Source organism: Melospiza georgiana, chromosome 4 (assembly GCF_028018845.1).
Source record: "Melospiza georgiana isolate bMelGeo1 chromosome 4, bMelGeo1.pri, whole genome shotgun sequence".
In the NCBI taxonomy this organism is placed as follows: Eukaryota; Metazoa; Chordata; class Aves; order Passeriformes; family Passerellidae; genus Melospiza; species Melospiza georgiana.
In genome coordinates this window covers 11,907,057-11,927,648 of record NC_080433.1, presented here as the reverse complement: position 1 = coordinate 11,927,648, position 20,592 = coordinate 11,907,057, and the positions used below count along the sequence as shown (strand labels likewise).

General features: G+C 45.1%; 1 protein-coding gene across 1 annotated transcript in view; it reads right to left on the bottom strand.

Annotated features, from left to right (window-relative positions):
- Positions 1–2,913: 2,913 nt before the first annotated feature.
- The window catches only part of NINJ2 (ninjurin 2), a 42,023-nt gene continuing 24,344 nt past the window's right edge, over positions 2,914–20,592 (bottom strand). Inside the window, exons 2-4 of the mRNA XM_058022919.1 lie at positions 5,626–5,857; positions 4,635–4,819; positions 2,914–3,979 (exon numbers count right to left, since the gene is read on the bottom strand). Coding sequence (XP_057878902.1) covers positions 4,656–4,819; positions 5,626–5,857 — 396 coding nt within the window. The 3' untranslated portion in view covers positions 2,914–3,979; positions 4,635–4,655. The remainder of the gene's footprint in view (positions 3,980–4,634; positions 4,820–5,625; positions 5,858–20,592) is intronic.

Below are 20,592 nucleotides of genomic sequence, written 5' to 3'. Positions count from 1 at the left end.
ATGGGGAGGAGGAGTTATTTGTACCATGTGCTTTCACATCTGGCTGTGGATGTGCTTTGCAGCACCTAAAGTTAGCAGCTGGCTTCCATCTGGCAAGAATTAGGTGCCTCCAGAAGTTAACTCACTTGGCATAAATGCCATGAGTTTTCCCCACCACAGAGGACAATCAGCAAAGAGTGGACTGGACAGTAGGGTGCTCCCCTCAGTGCAGCACTGCCAGCAGAATTTGAGGATTTTGCCCCCAATTTTCAGCTGTGACTGTACTCCTTCCTTCACACCTTGTAAGCCAGGCCAGTGGTAAGCAGAACTACCTCGTGAAGACTCTTTGATGGAGGTGTAAGGAGTTCCTGGTTTTCAGTCCACTTTCCTAATGGCCAGTTTGCCCACTGTCAAAGCTGCCATCCCAAGTGTTCTTCCCTTCCAATGGGAATACTCAGTTGGTACCCAAGCAAGTAGTAAATGTGATTAATACTAATTGGCACTGGCTGGCAGCCTCCATGGAGGAGCTTGGAGAACCCATGGGAATAAAAACTCTTCCAGCCCACGTGCTCAGAGACCTCACTGGGAGGTGAGACCAAACCTTGCAGGAGCAGCTCTGGGCTGCACTCTGAGGCTGCTGCCCCTCTTCCAGAGCAAGCTGCAGTTTTTCTCCCCAGACAGAGTCACAAAGAGGGGGAGAGCAGGAAGCACAGCAGGAGCAGATCCCTCAGCTATGCAGTGAAAGGACATGCCCAGGAAGCTGACTCCCCTCAACAGTTGGTCACATTTCTGTCACCAGGATCTTTTTAGGAAGCTGTGCTGGAGTTTCTGGCCTTCATGTGCATCCTGGCTGTGTCCTGCCTGGACAGCTGGAGGAAGTCAGTTGCAGAGGATTTTCCTTGCATCAGGCCAGGAGCGAGCTGCTCCGGAAGCTCTGTGGCTGGGGAGATGATGGACAATGCTGCAGAGACCTTCTCCAGGGCAGGATGTGACCAGGCTGGGGAGTCTGAGCCACCAAGTGTGAGGTGGCCCTGCCTACAAATGTGGCTGTGTACTCAGGACTGGAGTGTGGTGCTCAGGCTTGCTTTGCAGGTCACCAAGGGAGTGAAGAAGGGCTGGTGTTTAATCTGAGCAAAGTGTATTGTGTGAAAATTGTTATTTGTTTCATCATTGTCTTAATGTTTGCCCGGCATGAACATCTCTCCTCATTGCCTACAAATGTCTGAAGTTGATTGTTTTTTTAGATACAGATGCCTTGTGTTGATAATCTGACTTGTACCTGCCTTAAGTGGCTCTGTGCCTTTAAGATGACTCCTGGGCCACCTCTCTGTTGGAGCTGGGGGATATTCAGATTCTCCCTCATGTTTTATAAATACATTGTCTTCCTACAAGAGCTCTCTTCTGTCTGTGTGTTCACTTGCACCTGCATCCCTGTGCAGCAGGAACTGGAATCCAGGTGTGCTCCTCTGTTTTCATTAGCTGAAAGCACAGGCAGTACCAGAGAGATCACTCTCAGAAAGAGCTCTGCAGCAAGGGGTGGGTGGGAGATGCAGGGGGCAAGGTTAGCCCTGCTTCAGTCTCCTCTAGAAAAATGGGATGGCAACAAAACAGTTTTCCTCCTGTCTACATGGGTTTATCATGTGAAACAAGGTGGAAACAATGGACAAATACACATTCCAACAAAGCATGAGTGTGATGTGATAAGAGAACATGGAAAACACAGTGGCTCTCCTGGCCAGCAGAGGACAGTTCCTGGAGAAGACCACAGGTGGGAGCCTAGACCTTTGCAAATGGGAGGTCAGCTCTTTCACAGCAGCTGCTTGTTTGAATTCAATTTTGGCCCATCTTCGCTTCAACTCTGCCTTCTTTGAGTCTCAAAAGCTTGGCAGCAATGGGAGTCACACACGAAGAGGGGAAAAGGCAGCCAAGGTTGCTGATGAGTATGATTTCACTATAACAAGAAATTGTTAATATTGAAGGAGATGGAAGGAGAGTATTCCAGTGTGCTGCCAGCCTTCTGCTTGCCTGGGGTGAGTGGCAGGGAGCCCTCTCTGCTCATGAGGCCTCACATGCTGCCATACCAGATCCAGTAGCTCTTTGAAACAATGATGAAATTAAGATCTGCTCATGAAATTCCCCTCATGCTTCTTTCCCAGCTGAATCTTTTCTATTTTCCCCTCTCTTTACCTTCAGCCATCAGTACTAATTGCTGTGCCTCCTGCTCCATGAAGCAGTGAGTCCTGGGGTTTGGGGTCTGCATGCAGGATATGTAATTTTGTACTTTTCCTCCAACCCAGCCAGCAGTGGCTGACAGCCCTTGGCTTGTGGTTTTGCTGTGCCTACAGCTCATTCTGCTACCTCTAGAATGAGGCATTTTCCTAAAGGAGGCAGGATAACAGGCTTCCCTGAAACATCCTCCCCTCTCTGCTGCCAGTCAAAGCAAACACTGAGGAAACCAAGGTGAGCAGCAAACTCAGGGTCACCCCAGACCTGTCATCCCCAAGGAAAAGTGGAGGACAAGTCTCTGCCTGCTTCACCTGACAGATCTCAGGCTGTGCTCAGCTCTACCACTTCAGCTTCTGGTAAATACATAACTAGTATTTTCCATCCTGCCCTTGTTGTGCAACTTCCCTTCAGCTCAGAAAAGTCACTGTCAGTGTCAGCTGCTGCTGGCTTTACCCACCAGTTCCTGGGCAGGATCATTCACACCCTCTCAGAAAAAGCACCGTGTGTGACTGACACAAATTTGGGTTTGTAGAGACAAATACAGATGAAAAGACAAATACAAATGAAACCTGTATCTGTTTCTAAGAGTCAGACACTCCCAGTAGCTCCTGAAGACTGATGTGAGGATGCTTTCATGGCATTTCTCTCTCAGGGGTGTCAAGGGTATACAAAAGAAGAAGTCCATATTAAACTCTGATTCTGCAGTACAGTGGAAAAATCATTTAATAATCAAAAGAGCATGTAATTATTTAAATAGGCTTACATAAGGCTATTAAAATACCATTTTTTAACATGACTATAGAGTTAAAAAATTTAGGATTGAAAATTTTTACTCTTTCATCAAAATCTTGAAACTCATTAATTCAAAGGATTTTTTTCTCAAGGAAACAAATGGTTCTAATACAAGAGAATTACCCGAGCTGTCATTATAAACCAAATACATTTTAAAACATTTATATTATGTTAGTGATAAGAATAAATCATAATGGTGATTTTTAAAATAAGGTAATAAGCTATTCAACTGTAATTTTTCATTGCAGCAATAAGCTTAGGCTGTGGCCTTATGTATAATGTTTCTTCATTATAATGTATCTTCATTATTATCTTCTTTTTTCCATTAAGTATTGTCAGGATATTCTGACATCATTCCTGATAGGGGACTGATGATGACATCAGACCACAATAACTATTTTCTGTCCTTGTTAACATCCCAGTGCTGGAAATATCTGATTGTTTTCTTAACTATGTAACATTTGATGTTAAACAACTAGGAAAAGATTTGAACTGGTTCTAGCTATCTTCATGTACACACACCATTCTATTCTCCTAGGAAAACTTTTTTAGAGAAATCCATTCCAACATTTGGGAGGTAAACTATTAGATAGAATTGCTTTAAGGGCACCAACTTACATTTGAGACAAAAAAGAGCTGGACTTATTTATTTAGCCTACAAAGTAAATCATTCAGTCTTCTCTACCAGATGAGCCAATATTGAATATGTGAAGCAGGCAGCTAAAATAAGAGAAGAGATTTACAGAACTGCACTTTCAAAATGTATACCTGCTGCTGCTGTTGCTGCAGTTTTCTCTTGCAAAGTTTGTTCTAGCTTGGAAAGGCAATGTTCCTGCTCCTCAGAACTGCAAAAGCATTACAGCAGGGGGCTGATATGCTATGACACACACAGAGTTTTGAAGTTTAACCCAGTTTCCTGGATTCATCCATGGATCCTGCTGAGGTCAGTGGAAACGTGGAGGAGAGCTGCACTGCTCAGATCCTGCAGGGAGACAAGAAGCTCTGGTGAGGTCACCTCAGACTCCTCTGGTATGTTGCATTTAAACTGTTTACATTTTGCAGGTCGTGTAAACAAGAAATATTAATTTTGCTTCTTGAGCTAAAGTGCTTTTTATTTATGAACATGTCATTCCCTCACTGACATGACATGGAAACCCAGCCATTTGGATGAACTTACTTACAGGGCTTCCTTGAAAATGAGCATTAGGTGCCTAAAACAGTCCCTGCCAAACTACTGTGGCTGCTGTAAAGAGCTCTGTGTCTTGCCCATTCCTTTTCTTCTGCTCAGATGGTGCTGCTGTCTTGGGATTCCTCCCAGAACACTCCTAGTTTTCTTCCCCAACATGAGCTCCCATCCATAACTTCTGTATGTATCTAGCATGAGCTCTGCAGCCTTCCAAAAACCCCTTGCTGCTGATAAATCCCAGCAACTGGGATGTTTGGTGTTCTTGCTTTAGAGACCAAGTGAGAAGAGCTCCTCTTCTGAGAGAATTTGCTCGGTGGCTGCAGGTTTTTGTGGGACAGCAACATGCCTCTGGAAAGGCTTTGTAATTTCCCATCATCACCTTGCAGTGATGTTTTCTGAGACTGAGATCCCTCCCAGGGGTTTGCAGTGATGGGAACTCACCCTTTCTTACCTGAGTCCATTGCCCCATGAATTAATAAGGTCCAAAATTCCTGCTAGGGTAGAGGCCAGTCTTCTGCACCCCGAAGGCTGTGATGAAGATGTTGAGGATGACTGTGATGAAGATGAGAGCTGTGGCAGCGTTGTTGAGTATGTTCAGGCGGGGTTGCTTTGCAATATCATTCAGGTTCAAACGAGCTGTGCAATACCATGCAAAAAGAGAAAGGGATTTGCAGACTGACTCCAAGTCCCCCACCTCCTGCAAGCCTCCCCTGCCTGGTAGGTGTTCGTGGTGCCCCTGAGTGCTGAGGCCACAGAGCAGAGGGAGTAGTCACAGGAATGCTGCAGGAGCCACAGCTTGCCCTAGGATGACACAGAAGGCTGGAGCAGAGGAACATGTCACAGGTTTTCCAAAGCCTCCAATCCTCTGTCCCCCCATAAAAACCTATGTAGGACATTCAGGAAAATGCAGCACCTTTGCAGGTTTTTAATACTGGGAATCTGTTGGAGACTGAAATACAGCAACTCCTGTATCAGATGGAGCACTGGGCAAGCACCAGCAAACCAATGCTGGTGTTAATGTGCTGTCTGTAGGCCACTAGGACAACTGTGGGATTGGTTAAATGTGAGGTAAATATAGGGAATATTTCTGCCAGAATTGTTCTATTAAGTCCCAGATGAAGTAAGATATAAATTACAGCTAAAATGTAGAGTCTGCAAGAGCTGCATGAAGGAGTACATAACAGTAGGTGCAGCAAGAGACCCATCTTTGCCAAATCCCCACTCTTTCCCTGAAACGGGCTCAGCAGTGGGAAAGTGAAGGAAGAGTTGTGCTCAGAGTCGTGCAAACAAGAAACAAACCACGCACCATTCTGAGTAACACTGCCCACCCTACCACCCACATCCAGCCCTGCATGGAGCCAGAGGGGAGTGGTTTGGGGGGAGAAGCTTCTCCCTTCCACCCCCACCCTGCCCCTGCACACACGCCCCGGTGGGCACCTTACCCGTGATGATCAGGAGAACCCCAATCATCACTTGGAAGAAGAGGGAGATGCTGATGAGCACGATGAGGGTGGCGTAGTACTGGAAGGACGTGCCCTGCTCCAGCACAGCCTTGAGCTGGGTGACGTTGGCCATGAAGAGTGCCACGTCCAGCATGCTCTCTGCCACGCTCTTCTTGGTGGCATAGTGGTTGATGTTCATGGGCCCGTTGACCCGCAGGTGAGGATTCATGCCCTGCAGAGACAGGAGGAACCACTAAACCAACAGACACATCCCGTGGGATATGCTGGCTTCTCCCTGGGGTTTATCTAGAAAGCCTGGGAAAGAGTCAAAGTTGCATATTTAAAAAGTGTTGGGAGTAGCCAGCTTCCTCTCACAGTTGCCTCATGGTATTGTGAGAGGCAACTGCTCACTTTGAAAATTTAAAAAGGTTTATTAAACCTTAACAAAAATGCAACAAAGAACTGAATAAGGAAAAACCTGCAGCACTGGGAACTGCCCCTCATGGATACCACGAGGCCACTTCATCTTCAGGATGGATGCTCAGTCTTTTACACCCCTGAGGGTTGCATCAGCTAACCCTGGCCCTTCCCACAGTCTGTCAGTCAGCTCTTCTGTGCCATTTATCAGTGGAGACTGGTTTCTTGTAACTGGATTGGAGGTCAGATGTTGTCTTACTGCATCCCCTAAGCACCAAGATTTTCCATTCCCAACTGCCCCATGTGCATACCTTCTTTCTACCTCGTTGTCCTGCTGTCTAATGGCAACAATACAGGGGGGAAAGGGAACCATGGGGAGAACAGAGGACATCTAAACTACAATTACATAGCTATACATCACCAAAGCTTTTCTTAATATTCACACAATAATTATGTTTTGTGAGAGCCAATAATTTCATTGTCCATCTATAACAGTATTAATAGGCACAAGATACTTGATGTGATCAAGAGCTCAGCAAGGTTAAAAAAATATGGGTATATTTGTGGAAAAAAAGGTTGTCCAGAGTTACAATAATGTAGATTATCCCAAAGCCAGGGATTTTGCAAGGAATATTAAATTCTCTTCCTTCAGGACATAGACAAGACTCAAACTTAAGAGGGGATTAGAGGCAGATCTTCTGTTTGGGTTGAGTGTTGTGTTTACCAATGATCATTGGTAAACAATGGCAAGAGTGGCTTTCTTTGATTTGGGAAGGCAGGAACAAAGCCAGTGATCCTGGGAGAGCAGTGTATGTGGGGTGTGTGTGATGCTGAAATTGGGGTGAATTTTGGAAGGGTGTTGTGGCCCTGGTCTAGTGGTCACCCTGATGTGACAAAGACATGTATGAACATGTGAGTGGGAAAGGCTGTGTCTGTTTTGAACTATTGGTGAACTGTGATTCCTAACAGGGGGCTAGCTTGGGGTAGGAAAGGGCTTTTGGGTTGGTTGGGGTTTTTTAAATGATAGCTCAAAGCATTTAGTTCTTACAGTTTCTGACAATGACAGTCCTGTGGTTACATGGCTCCATTGCAAAGCCTATATTTCTTGCTCTGGAAGGTGGAAGGTGAAAGATACTGGAAGGAAGTAAAAGTAGAAGTCTAAAGAACTGGTAAAAACTCCAAAGCTGTGTGTAGGTGTTTGAGACTTAAATATTACAGTGTGGTATGAGAATAGAGGCATCTTGAGGAAAGGAGGCCAGCAAAAGATCATGTTCTGTGAATGCATTTTTAAAACCTGTCTTGAAGGACTGCTCCCCCTTAGATGGCCTAAAAGCATGTGATCCTGTTGGAACAGAGAGGAACTAATACCAAATTGTGCAGAGTTGGTGATTTGTTCCCTCTCATGTGCTGTTTTCCTTATTCCTGAAGAATCAGCCCCCTCCTTGCAGCATCACAAGGCAGAGCATTGATAGTTTATCTCTGTGTAATGATGAGTTAAGGGTTTGAGAACAAGGGAGCTGTACAAACAGGGCAGAGCTGCTGGTAAATGAGTGACTGGTACCAGGAGGCTGAGACATCTGTTTCTGGCTGCTTACGTGGACAAAAATACAGCAAGTCAGGAGCTCTTGTTGAATGAAATCACATCCTTCTTTTGAGCTGCCTTTATGTACCTTTACCTTGAGTGTGAAATGGGACAGAGTTGCAACATCCTGACCTCTGTGTCCCAGATGATCAGGCAGTGAAAATAGACAGCTTTGATATGGACTTTTCTCTCATGGATGAGTGTGATGGCATGTTCCCATCTGGGACATGAAAACACAGGCAGGTGCTTCTCTCCCATGTGGAGCACCTGGAACTGGAAAATCTTCACAATGGAAAAGGTGTGACTCCAGATTCAAAGTTCTGTCAGTCCAGGCAGATCCAGAAGGATCTGCAAAAGGATAATGGATGATGGAAGGTGGACACTAAACTTGAATCTGGGTAGCTGAAGGTTTGTGATGGGCAGCCCCCAAACACAGAGCTGGCTACAGCCTCCTCTCAGGCAGTTGCAGAGAGCTTTAAGGTCCCTCCTGAGCCTCCTCTTCTCCAGGCTGAGCAGCCCCAGCTCCCTCAGCCACTCCCCATCAGATTTGGGCTCCTTCACCAATTTCATGGCACTCCAGCACATGGCACATGACTCCTTATGATGCAGGGAAAAGTTACAGAGATCCAGGGTTTTTATGGATTTGGCCCTCAGTATTCCATCTAGTCCAGCAGCTAAGAATGGAAGCCTGATGTCTCAAATAAGGAGAGGCTTAGACAAACCAGGAGTGTTCAGAGAGCTGGCATTTGGGTTAATGCTGGAGGAGGGATTTGCTTGGGATGTTGGTGCCATAACTGTCACCCATGAACCACTGTTTGTGGGGTGTGAATGCATGGCTGGGACACTTCTTTTGAGCTGCCAGAATGCACACAAAGCTTTCCAAAGCCCATTTCTGCTTTTGCTTCCTTTAAAGTTCAGTCCTATAAATTCCTGCAGCCCAGGAGCTGATTCACAAGCAACCTGGGTTCCCCTGTAGGAGGATTGCCCAGACAGCTGTGGGAGGTGATGTGGAATCACTGAGGAGATTCAGTGATTCCCTTCTGGCAAACAGAGCCCTAAGTGGAGTCACAGGACATACCTGAAGCTCACCAAAGTGATTTACGCCACCAGGTTAGAGCTGGTTGCTTTCTAGTCACTTTGAAGGGATTCCCCTTAGGAAAGTGGAGATCATTGCCTTTTCTTCTCTGTAAAGAAAAGAGCTGGATCTGGCAGTCACACACCAAGCCCATCTTGAAAGCCTGGCTGCAGAGGCAGCACATCTGCTGGAAACAGCACTTTTGTCCCCAGTGGGGGCTCTATTTCTATTGCCCACTTACTGAGAGTGGGGAAATGAGGACCTGAACAATTCCATCCCAATCATACAGCTGTGCTGGATGAACTGGTGTTGGAGCTGCTTTCCTGTGTCTCATTTCTGGATGTTTTACCTTTCCCTATGAGGCAGCCTCTCTCCCTGCAAGGACCCTGCTGGCTTCAGTCTGACCCAGGCAAATCCCTTTTCCTTTTTCTCTTGTGTAAACATAGCATAGTAATACAGATCGCCTCAGGGGTTGAGTGAGGCACCCATCTATGTTTTCTAAGTCAAAGGCTTAATTCTTACCCAAAAGTGTGCACACACACACAGATATTCAACTCCCACTTCTACTTTTATTTTTAATTTTGGTAGGAATTCTTATGGAAAGAATGATCAATATCACTGCAGAAAAAGAATGGATTTTTAAAAATTCCTTTTTCAACTTTTCCTCTGATTTTGCTGTAGGGAGCTCTCAGGTCCCCAGGCCTATGAAATCAAACTCTAGTACCAGAAGGTATGCTGAGCTTCACAGCTCACTGAAACTACCTGAAAATTTGCCACTAAAATTAGTTTTCAAGAGAAATACTCTGGGGTTTTCATGCTTTTATTTTTACAAGAAATAGCTACTCTCCTCTGTAAACTTTTGGAGGAGCTTCATCTAAATATTTCTTTCAAAGCTGGCAGATTTTGGGTCAAGGGGAGCACAAACCTTTTTGAAAATTTCTACAAAATCTACAGTTTACTTGTCACATTTTTCAGATTGGGGGGGAAAAGAATTAGAGAGCAGATCTTATTGCAAATCTCTGTATACTTTGTGGGGTTTGTGACCCTATCCCCAGGGGAGAACAGCCTGAAAGAGTCAGCGGAACAGCATGAGGCTCCAGAGCAGAAGAATGATAATCTTTATGGAAGCAACTCTGTCAGAGGGTGATATCTGAGTAGGAGCTGTATTATTGGCCATTCCTTCCAAGGGAAATGCTGGAGAATGCCAAAGAAAACAGACACAAATGCAGAGGGGTGAGCACAGAGACAGCCACCACGGGGATCCCAGCCACGAGCAGCCAGCCACACACAGCATCCGGCACCAGGGAAAAAGGGAAAACCCAGGGAATGTTTCCCCAGCATTGGCCAGTCAGCAGCTTTAGAAACACCCTGTGAGCAGTGGCTGATGGAGGTGAAAGCACTCTGACAGTTAGCATCACCTTGCAGAGCAGGAGAGGAGCAAAGTCCCCTTTCTGTGGGAAGAAAGCAGAAGAAAGAAGAAAGCTTTAATTCCCTTTTGTGGGATTAAAGCCTGGCCCCCAATCAATGCTTCTGCTTCTAAGTGCACTGTTATTATCTGCTCTCCTTCACTCCCTGCAGCTCCTGACCACTTCACCTGGCGTGAAGGGAGCAAATTTTACCATTTTTAGCCCACATGCCCAGGCACAGAGAGCAGCAGCACTGGGAAGAGCAAGGAATACCAGATGCCTGATCCCCTGATGGGTTGGGATTCCCTTGCAGCTCATGGGTCTGTGCACAGCCACACATGTGCAAAGAAGAGACACCCAAGGTAACTACATTGTGAACTTGGTGAGGCAAAGGCTGCTTTTCTCCAGTTTGGCACAACAAGAAGCATCCTGGCTGCTTTCCATGAACAGAAGTAATAGTAAACCTCTTCACGGATACTGCAGGCAGAAGGAAAATTGAGTGTTCAGGGCCAGTCCTCCCTCCTCAGCCTCTGTGGAGGCTCTTGGCTGGTCCAGTTGTGCTTGGGGATTTTTTCATTTTAATATAGCCATCTGTTCTTCTCACCAGGGGTCCTGTTGGGAGCCAAGCGTTGTGTTGCCTTCAGTTCACATTGTGTAAATCCCAGAAAATAAACCAGAGGTGCTTTCCTAGTATACCTCCCCATGTATCAGACTGGTCCTGATGGAGACCTGTCTCTGAGTGACAGGTCACTGCTGGGTTTAACAGAGAACCCATTGACACCAACTGTTTGCATGAGAGTTCTCCAGCCAAAAAGTGACTTCCAGGAGCTGGGAGCCAGAAGTGAAGGCCTAGGCAGGTGGCAGGCACAGATTCCATGGACTTGACAAGCATTGCTCATGTTCTGTGGTCTACCAAACTTTCCATTTTCTTTGTCTATCTCCTGTCTCCTCACACCTGCAAGTAAACCTGCTGAGCTCTCTTGGGCAGAGATGTCACACAGTGTGGTGTAGGGGTGTGGTTTTTGCTGAGAGAGTGACAAAACTAGTTTTTGTTTCTTTAAAAAAGAAAGAAGTTTTTAGAAGTTTATTTTATTCTGTAAGCTTGAAGGACTTTAAACTTAAGGATAGCTAATTGGACAGAAGCTAACAAGTTTCACTTGAGCAATTAACTAGAAAGGGACGTGAACAAAGAAACTAACTGTTTTTGTAAGCTGTTTTACTAAGAGCAAGAACATCTAGCACCTAGCTCGGTTTTTCTGTTTGTCATTTTGCCTTTTATTAAACCTTTTTGCTTCCAACACTGCAACAGACGCCGTCCTGCTAATTTTTATGCCTCCAAGGATAGCCAAGCTATCTTAAGTGTGTTATGAGCCTCCAAGGCCTTATTAGCCCTGGGCTGGCACTGCTCTCTCTGTGCCCCTGCCCTGGGCTGGCACTGCTCTCCGTGGTCAGCTGTGGCACTGCAGCCTGCAGAGCCCAGCTTGTCCCATGGGGTTTTGCATTTTCAGTTCACCTCCTCTTCTTCTCCTTTATTCTCTTCCTTTCTCGCCCTGTGCCTTTTGCCTTGTCTGTCTTTCACATTTTTCCCTGCTATTGAGCCCTTCAGCTTCATTCACCTCCCTCCTGGGTTGCTCTCCCCACTCCTCTCCCTCTCTGGCACTCTGTGCTGCTGTCTGGCAAGTTCCTTGAATCTGTTCACTCTGACGCCACTCAAGGCTTCCTATGCTACAGGGCAGCATAAATTATGTATCACTCAAAGAGCTGCCTTACCAAATCTATATTAACCTCCCTTGTTAAGTGTATTTATGAAACTGAATTGGAGGGATCCAGGAATCGACTGGTAGGCTGCAGGGCTGAGCTGGAATACAAGATAATTTTTATTTTCCAGTAGCTGGGATGAGGACAAGGTGGGAAGGGTGGTGGCAGTGCTGGAGGAGCCTCCATCCATGGATTAGGAGCAGTTTGTGAGTTTGGGGCTCAAGAATTGAGCCAAATGCTTGGCACCAGCAATAACAATGTGCTGATGCATGATCTCTGATTGTTGAACAGAAGCAATTGGGTGTGTATGTGCATGGGGGGGACAGCTCTTTGAATATATGGAATTGGGAGTGCACTCAAAAGGATTAGTGGAACAATTATTTCCAAAGTCAGGATATAGAAGCTGGAGCCTATTCAAGTCACTAGTGTTTTATCCCAATGTTTTTGGAGAGGAAAAAAAAAAAAAGAGGGCAGGGGAAGACTAAAAACAGCTTTAGAAGAAAAAATTCAAAGTAGGTTAGCAGAGAAAATGAGTTTATAAAAAATGGAAGAGCAGCTGGGAGGCACAACAGTAACTACTGCATTGTGCTTACAAAGCTAAACACGTTAAGATGAATAAATCCCTTAGCTGGATGGCTTATGGCCCAAAATATTAAGAAAAGCTGGGTCTGATTGCAGGCTGCAGCCAGATACAAAGAGCGAATGTGTTCGTATAAATCATTTTAATTCAAAACACTCATAAAGCAAGGTCCTAAAACTGAACTCCTTCCAAGTCTCAGCGTGTTTGTATCCAATGTTGAGGGGTCAGGTTGATTTCTGAAACTGGGAGAACACAGTAACAGCTGTACTGGATCAGACCAGAGGTCCAGTTCCCCTCTGACTGTGGTTTGTAGCAGATGTTTGAGGGGAAAAATTTCAGAATGGGACAAGCATATAGCAATGGTCCCTTGTGACCTGTAACTCTGAATTTAGAACTGCTCCAGCCCTGGCCTGATGTTGGTTTTCATGTGAGGTAGCCCAAGGTTATTTTGCCATTTGCCAGGTGGCTCAGGGCATCCTGGATTTTCGTTTTCCCTATCTGCAAATGAACAGGAATCCTCCTATGGGTGATGTGTGGGGTGAGAGAGATGGGTAAGATCTCCTGGAGAGGTGCAATATGTTCCTGTGTTGTGGACATAATCCAGCAGGACTGAATTCACCAGGCAGGGAAGGTAGGTGATTTTCTCATTCCCAGGGTGGTTTCCATCTTGCAGCATTTCCCAGATAAACCTCACTCCCAGGAGCTCAGGTTCATCTGCACCTTTTGAGCTTTCCATGCCCCTGGCCACCCTCTGAGTGCTCCCCACAGAAAGGAAGCGGTGTGAGGCCAGGTGGGAAGAGGGAAGGACATGGCTGAGGGTTTTGACAGAGCTGACATCCATGAGCAGTGGAATTGGGGGTTCTGGTCTCTGACATGCACGTGCCATGCACACCATGGACATATGGACATGGACACATGGACATGGACACATGGACACCTGCCACAGAGAGCTGCCTCATCTCCTTCTCAGGCATTCTCAAATGGGGACTAAAAAGAGAGAGCTCATCTATGCAAGACAACTCTTGGACATGTCAGTGGTCGCTCTGAAAGGCTCTGCCAGTCTGGTGGGAAACCTTTATAGGGTCAGAGTTACAAAGCAATGGAAATTGTGGGGGGACAGAATGTCAGAGAGACACGCAGACCATTGCAGAAGGCAATCACACCCCTGAGGAGCTGCAGCTGTACTAATTACCAGGATTGGGAGCAGGCCTGCCCTTAACAGGCCACAGCTGTGTCCAATAAGGGTGAGTGCTATAAAAGAGTGGGCTAGCTGGTAGAGAGGAGTTGGAGTTTGTTGGCTGTGTTGTGGAGAAGATGGAGTCAGTGCTGCAAGGAGCTGCCCATGAGACCTCACTGAGAAGGTATGGAAGTTTTGCAATAAGATGACAGAAGAAAATTACTCAGTAAAATGCCTTGGAGGCCTTGAGGTGTTCCTTTCTAAGCAGCAGAGGTTAAGATTTTGTCCCTTTGAGCCTGTAAGCAGGTTAAGTGGTCAGTACCATGGCTCTTTGCTGCTCTCAGCTCTCAGGAGGAATTGCCACTGCAGTTCAGGTCAAGAAGGAGCTGCCACAGTTGCAGAGGGCAGGGAATGTGTCCCACAAGGAGGAGATGCTTCTGTTTTCAGAGTCAAGTGACACCCAGGCTCCTCATCACATCATGGGTGTCCTGTTGTGACAGGCAGAACTTGCTCAGGAGCACACAGGCAGCCTGCAGCAGAAGTAACCCAGAATCTGATCCAGTTTTCTGACAGATGCAGCTTTGCCTCCCTTTTGCAGCTTCCTGAGTCCTTGCTCACTGTTGGAACAAAAAAAAACCTCACTCTGCTTCTTCCTTTCCAGTTTTCCTCTCTCATTGGTGCATTCAGTGTATTTTGTTTGTGGGGACGCAGACATTGTTTTGGGGGTGATTGTGCACAGGAAACGTTCAGGTTTCTCTGCAGCCTTGCTGCTCTTGACTGAAGTTACAAGACTTTGAACCAACAGGAAAATCCGGAGGGGGTTTTGTGCCAGAATCTGTATTTTTGGCCATATAAGACAGAAACCTGAAGCAGACAAAACCTTGAGATGGAATTGCCTCCCATCAAAAGGCACACACAAAACAAGGAAAAGGCTTCTAGTTTGTAGAACTGATGTGTGATAATAGACTAGTAAGCTTTTAAAAAAATTATGTGTGGGGAGGAACAATTTAATTAGATAAATGGTTGGATGAGGCATGTTAACTGGGTCACCAAGGGAGCCCTTCTTATGTTCAGACCAAAGAAAAATGCAACACAACGTGCACTCAAACCCTTGGATACAGAAGGAAAATCTGAAATCAGCAGATCCAGTGCTGTGTTGCTTTATAAGGATTTAATAATTTGGAGGCTGGGCCAAGGCCCTGCCTTAGGATGCAGTACAGTAAAGCTCCTGGGAGAGGTTTAAGGTGGTTCTGGAATGGAAGGTTTTCCCTAGTAATTAAAAATATTAACTTTGGCTTCCCATTGTTTTTCTGGAGCTCTTTCAAGGGTGGGGTCATTCTGTTGTTTGGGTTTGTAGCTTGCTGTATTGACAGGATTTACAGGATAAGATTGTTTATGCTTTTTCTTCTCATCCTCCAGTCCAGCTTGGTGGTGTTATAAGAGTTAGGCATGCTAAGTTCAGGGCAGCGATTTAATGGGTTATAAAAATGGCCATTGGTGTATCAGTACTTTAAACATGAATTGTGAGTTGCTGTTGGGCAGAGATCAGAAGTGAAACAGCTGGTGGGCAGGGATATCTCCCACCTTGGAAAAATGGTACTGAGGCTCCCCTGTTTGACTTTCACCGAGTTCAGTGGAAGTTAAACAATTAAAACATTTATCTTTGTCCATCTCAGCCTAAATTCAGCCATGATAAATTAAATTACACTCAAAAAGTGTGGCCCTGAAAGCATCATCATTAAGATATTTTATTATCCTGTGCCTCTGCCAATATAGTAACAATTTTTTCCAGTGGATTATGAATTTGGATATAACTATGACTAAAAAAGGGTTATATGCCTTCTAAACAGGCATTCTAGGTTAGGAGGTATTGCAAAAGTGCATTGAATAATTTGGGAACGTGTCTGTGCAGCTGCACAGCAGGGATTAAAGTCTAAGGGCAAAGAGTTCAGAAACCATAATTCTTTGGTCTTCAAAGATGTTAATGTAACTCATTCAAGATAGTGCTGGAAGTATCCATACAGTAAAAGAAATTCAGCAACTGTAGAGCTCCCTCTCGTTTTCCTTCTATTAATTTTCTATCAAATCTTAATTTTGCTTTAATTTTATGCTTTTGTATTGCATTTTAAATAATACACAAGACCCTGGACTAAGCAGTGACTGGAAGACAACAGTGAATATTCTTTACAACAAAGCTTGGGGAGGGGAACTGCAAAAAGAATTACTTCAGAAGTTTGCATGAGAGCTGGCATGTAAAACTGGCCCTTATTAAATGGGATAGATTTTTAAATGGTTGCTGTGGCCCTATATTGTGTTATTTTAAATATTGGATACAAACCATGTGACACCCATTCTTCCCATCAAGTTTCTCCTCAGTTAAAACTGTCTCTCCTGCTTTAACACTGCATGTCCTGAATGTCAATTTTAGATCCCTGAAGTCTTCAATTTTTCTTTCCTGCACTGCAGTAGGACATTGCAGTAGGGCTTGGAGATGTTTTAAGTTTTGCGCTCAGATTCTCATACAGCTGATGCTGTGGCTGTTCAGTTTTATGTAATAGGGATGTTAAGGATGAGATTAGAGAGTGGTATGGAAATAAAATTGGCCTTCACTTAAATTCTGTGCAACCTCACTTGCTTATAGCACACAGAATGCAAGCAGACATAAATGTCATTCTCATATTTCAGTTTTTAATGTCGCAATTTAGAGCAATTGTGCTGTGGAAGAAATGTTCTTGTATAGCCTTAAGTGGTGAAGGAAAAGGAACCCACACCATCCTTTTCTACCCCAGGTCACAGACAAAAGGGCTTAGGGTACCACATCTCAAGATTAGATGACTTAAGTGAGCCAGGAAATGAGGTTTGATGCTTCCAAAAGCGTTGAGGTCTTTCTAGATTTGAGTAGAAATTAGTTTGTAAGCATTCATGGGCTGCTAAGGAAGCTCATGTGGCTGAAGATGTGCAAACAGCAGATATGTGGGGAGGAAAATGGGATGGCTGGCTCCTGGTTCCTGCCTGGCCAGGGTGGCCTGGATGGGTTTGTCCCTGATCACAGCAGCAGGACACCAGCCCTTGTTGCGCATCCAGCATTCCAGGCTCATGGAAGCAATAACTGATTTATAAGATTAACAGTGATCTCTCCTAACCATTAAGCTAAATGTTGATCCTTATAATGAGCCTAACAGGGCTGGAACTTCTGGTATAACCAGAGGGAACTTCTCAGCCACAATACCTTGCTCAGGCAGCTGTTCCAGGCAACAGTGGAGGAAAATACTGTCTCTGAGGAATTAGGCTGTCTGAGACCTTACTAGTCACTTGGAAACTGGATGGGAATAAACTCCAAGCTTCATTATGCTGACATTTGTACGGTGTCACAGGAAGTGCTTTGCATGGGGAAGCCAAAGCAGCATTTAAGCAAATGGCTCTGGAATGGCTTCCCTTAGAGACAGGGCTGTGTTTGGTGTGTGCCTGGCTCCATGGGCAGCTGTGGGGAAGGAGGATCCACTGAAGCTGGGATGGAGTGGGCAGCCCTGGGGTGTGGCTGTCTGTCCAAAGGTGCTGATTAATAACTCCTATTGGCCTTGGCATGCTTTCAGTATTTGTGAGGACTTGAGGCAATCTTCTCTAGTGTAATTAATTAATTAAGATTAATTTAATTAGACTGTAAAAATAAATTAGGAGAATCAGTTCAGCTGGAGCTGTGGTTTGGTCATTTTAGACAACCAAAACAATGCCTTTGAATCAGTTTCCTTGAATTAATCTCAAACAAGGAGTTTCCCTGTTCAATATCCTTGCTGATAACAGAATTGTCTTCAGGAGGAAGAATGTTACGTTGTACATGGGGAGGGGGATTTTAGACCAAAACCCCATGCACACACCCCCTGAGATAAGATAAATCCAGAACTACATCTGGTTATTGGGCACACCTGGTCATTGTGAGATTAGTGAGTGATGTCTGAGATTACAGCAGCAACTGTGGATGCCCAGACAGAATGAAATCATCACTGCTGACAAGGCAAGGGAGCTCAGATGGACATCCAGATCTGTCACAGAGGTCACATTGCTCAGATGTGTCACATCTTAGTGTGGAAAGTGAGATGGAGCATTGAAACCATGGCCAGGAAAGAATTCAGGAATGGTCCTTGTCTCTGGCTGTGCTGTCAGCTCCACTGCAGCTGCTGATATGGCACCTGCACTTTTGGGTTTGTGTTCCCTTATCACTGACGCACTGCAGGGTTTGGCAGGTGATTCATGAACCCTGATTCACAATTCATCCTGGGGGAAGTTTGCAGGAAAAGCTGTTATCTTTGGTGTCATGTACATGTGGAAAAAACACAACCCATGATCAGGTTCTTTCTTAGCAGAAGTTTGCTTCTTTGTGGCCTCCAGACTTCTGCCTGGGAGGCTGGAATGGAGATTTTTGTTCTGGCAATTCATGCACCATCCTATCCCTGCTCTCCATGTGGTTTATACAGGTTATGGATTAACTAAGAAATCATTTAGTCACCCCTTGGTCTCTACTGCTTCCAGTACAACTTGGTATAGCAAGACATCAGGTATAACAAATGCCTTAAAAAACACATGAACTGATTTAACTGAGTTTTGGGGGTTTTTTTTAGGCAGGGGGAAGTATATCCAGGGCAGAAAATCCCAGCAGCTTCTCCCCTTTCAAACAGGTTTTTGATGCAAGAACCATGCAGTGCCAGCACAGTTGATGGCTTTGAAATGCCAACAAGAGCTGTGCTGGGAGCATCCTCTGTACTTAGACACCTGAATAAGAGCCACAGAGCTCTCTGAAGGGACAGGGACAAAAGCCCCTGTGTCAAAAGCTCTATTTCTGGAGCTGACATCCCTCATGCCAGGAGATTGTAACAGAATTGGCACCACTGTCCTGCTCTAACCCTTGAGCTGCTGCAGGATTTATCCACCAGGGCTCAGCCAGACTCCACTGGCATTAATGGCACATGTAATTGATTTTGTGGTGGAGTAAAAAGATCCATCCCACAGTGAGCAGGAAAGCTCTGTTCCCCTAACAAGGAAGGAATCTGATGCCTGTAGTCCTGCAGCACCTCAGAGTGCCCAGCCACTTTCCCAAGGCCAGCTTACACTGCCATTGTGCATGTTTACCTCCACAGTACAAACAAAAAAAAAGGTGTATTTATGGAGGGGTAAACAGGTCCAGGTCTCTGCCCAGAAACCAGTTGGGTTAGTCAGCTGGGTGTTGACAGGAGAGGGAAGGAAATCATTATGAGAGACTGCGTGGTAGGCACGATAATGAGCCATGTGGTTGGTACCAAACAATAGAGGCTTGTGTGGAGCCCAGGGAATGCAGAGATAATTTTACCTCTCCAAACAGGAGGGCATCAAGCTGTGCCTCTCTGCCTGGGAAGTAGGTCAAGAGGAAGTGCACTTTCAATTCATGTTCATCTCATAATTATTTCACGTACTCAAGAACAGTATTTCTGTCAAGGGGAGGCTGCCTCTGTGGCCAGTCTCATGGAAGAGCAATCCTCCCCTCAGAGCAGCAGCATGCATATTTGAAGCTTTCAGCAGCAGCAGCATCCATCAGCACTGCCTTCCACATGAGCTCTCCCTGCACTTGTGCTGTCAGCCCTGACCTTGCCAAGCTCCACGGTCACTGCTGGCATCACCATCAGTGGATCCAGGGTGCCTGATCCCAGCACCACCTTACACTTGCCAGGAGAACTTGGTGGGGATGTCCTTAATTGCTGCTCTAAGGTGCTAAAGCCACCCTTGGAGGTCACCAGGTCCAACCCTCTGCTCAAAACCTGGCCAGGTGTGGAGATACCTGAAGTTCCTCAGGGTCATATCACTGCAGTGTTAAATGGGTGGAGTCTCCAAAACTTCTCTGAGCAACCTACTGCAATGTTTGACCACTGTCAGAGGTTATTTTTTCTCTTAGAGATCTCAAAGGTGTGTTTTAGAGATGGATGTCAAAGGTTAAGTAAGGATAAATTTGTATTAGACTGGTCAGAGAACAAGTGTTCTACAGCCAGCCACAATACCTGCTCTTGTCTTTTGCATTTATAACAACTAATACATATACCTTGCATAGATATATCTGCATCTCTGTAGATTTATATTTCTGAAGTAAAAGACAGTCTTTACCAGGAAAAAAGTCAAATAGTTACGTTCAAAGTAAATCCTTCCCATAATTTGAAGGAATGTGTAAAGGAAAGCTGAGTAGGAAAAAACAAACACCAAAGCAGCTAAGCTTAGAGAATGATGACAATGTGACAACTCTAATTTAGCATTCAACTGTAGAGGAGTGTAAACATGAGACTAAATACAGCCACTCTAATTTGACAAATCTTCTGTTGTTTACTGAAAAACAATAGACATAGGATGGAAGATGCTACTGTTAAAAAGTATTTTTCTTTTGAGCTGCAGTGTATCATCTCCACCTATGCCAGTTACTGAGGTTTCCTTGAAAATGTGACCTAATTTTTTAAAAAATTGCCCATAGCACAGAAAACCAAATCTGCTGCACCAAACTGTGTATGTTCCAGATCTCTTTCTGTAGTAAAATATTTAGTAGCTAGTTGTAGTCTCTGCCCCAGTTAAACCTTCTTATTTTTTTGCTTTTCATAAAACTTTCTTGGTTTCACCATAACTGAGAAATAGCTGCAGTGTCATTTCATCATCACATTTCCAAGATAACTAAATTGAACTCTAGACTATGTGGGTGTCATTTTCTTCTGGGAAGAGATTTGAAACTTTAAAATCAGCTAAGAAGGGAGGCTGGGGTTGATGGAAAACAAACTTTTTTCATTCCTGCAATGGAATTACTTCTCCTGTTGCATTATACATGAAACACAAAACTCAGCTCTTGCATCAGTTATGTGGCCTGAAGGAGCAGTAGCACACCTGGGATGAAGAAGTCTTGTCCTGAGGTTTACAATTGTCATTTTCCTCCTGACAGATCCATATCCCAAACCCCTGATTCCTTCTGCT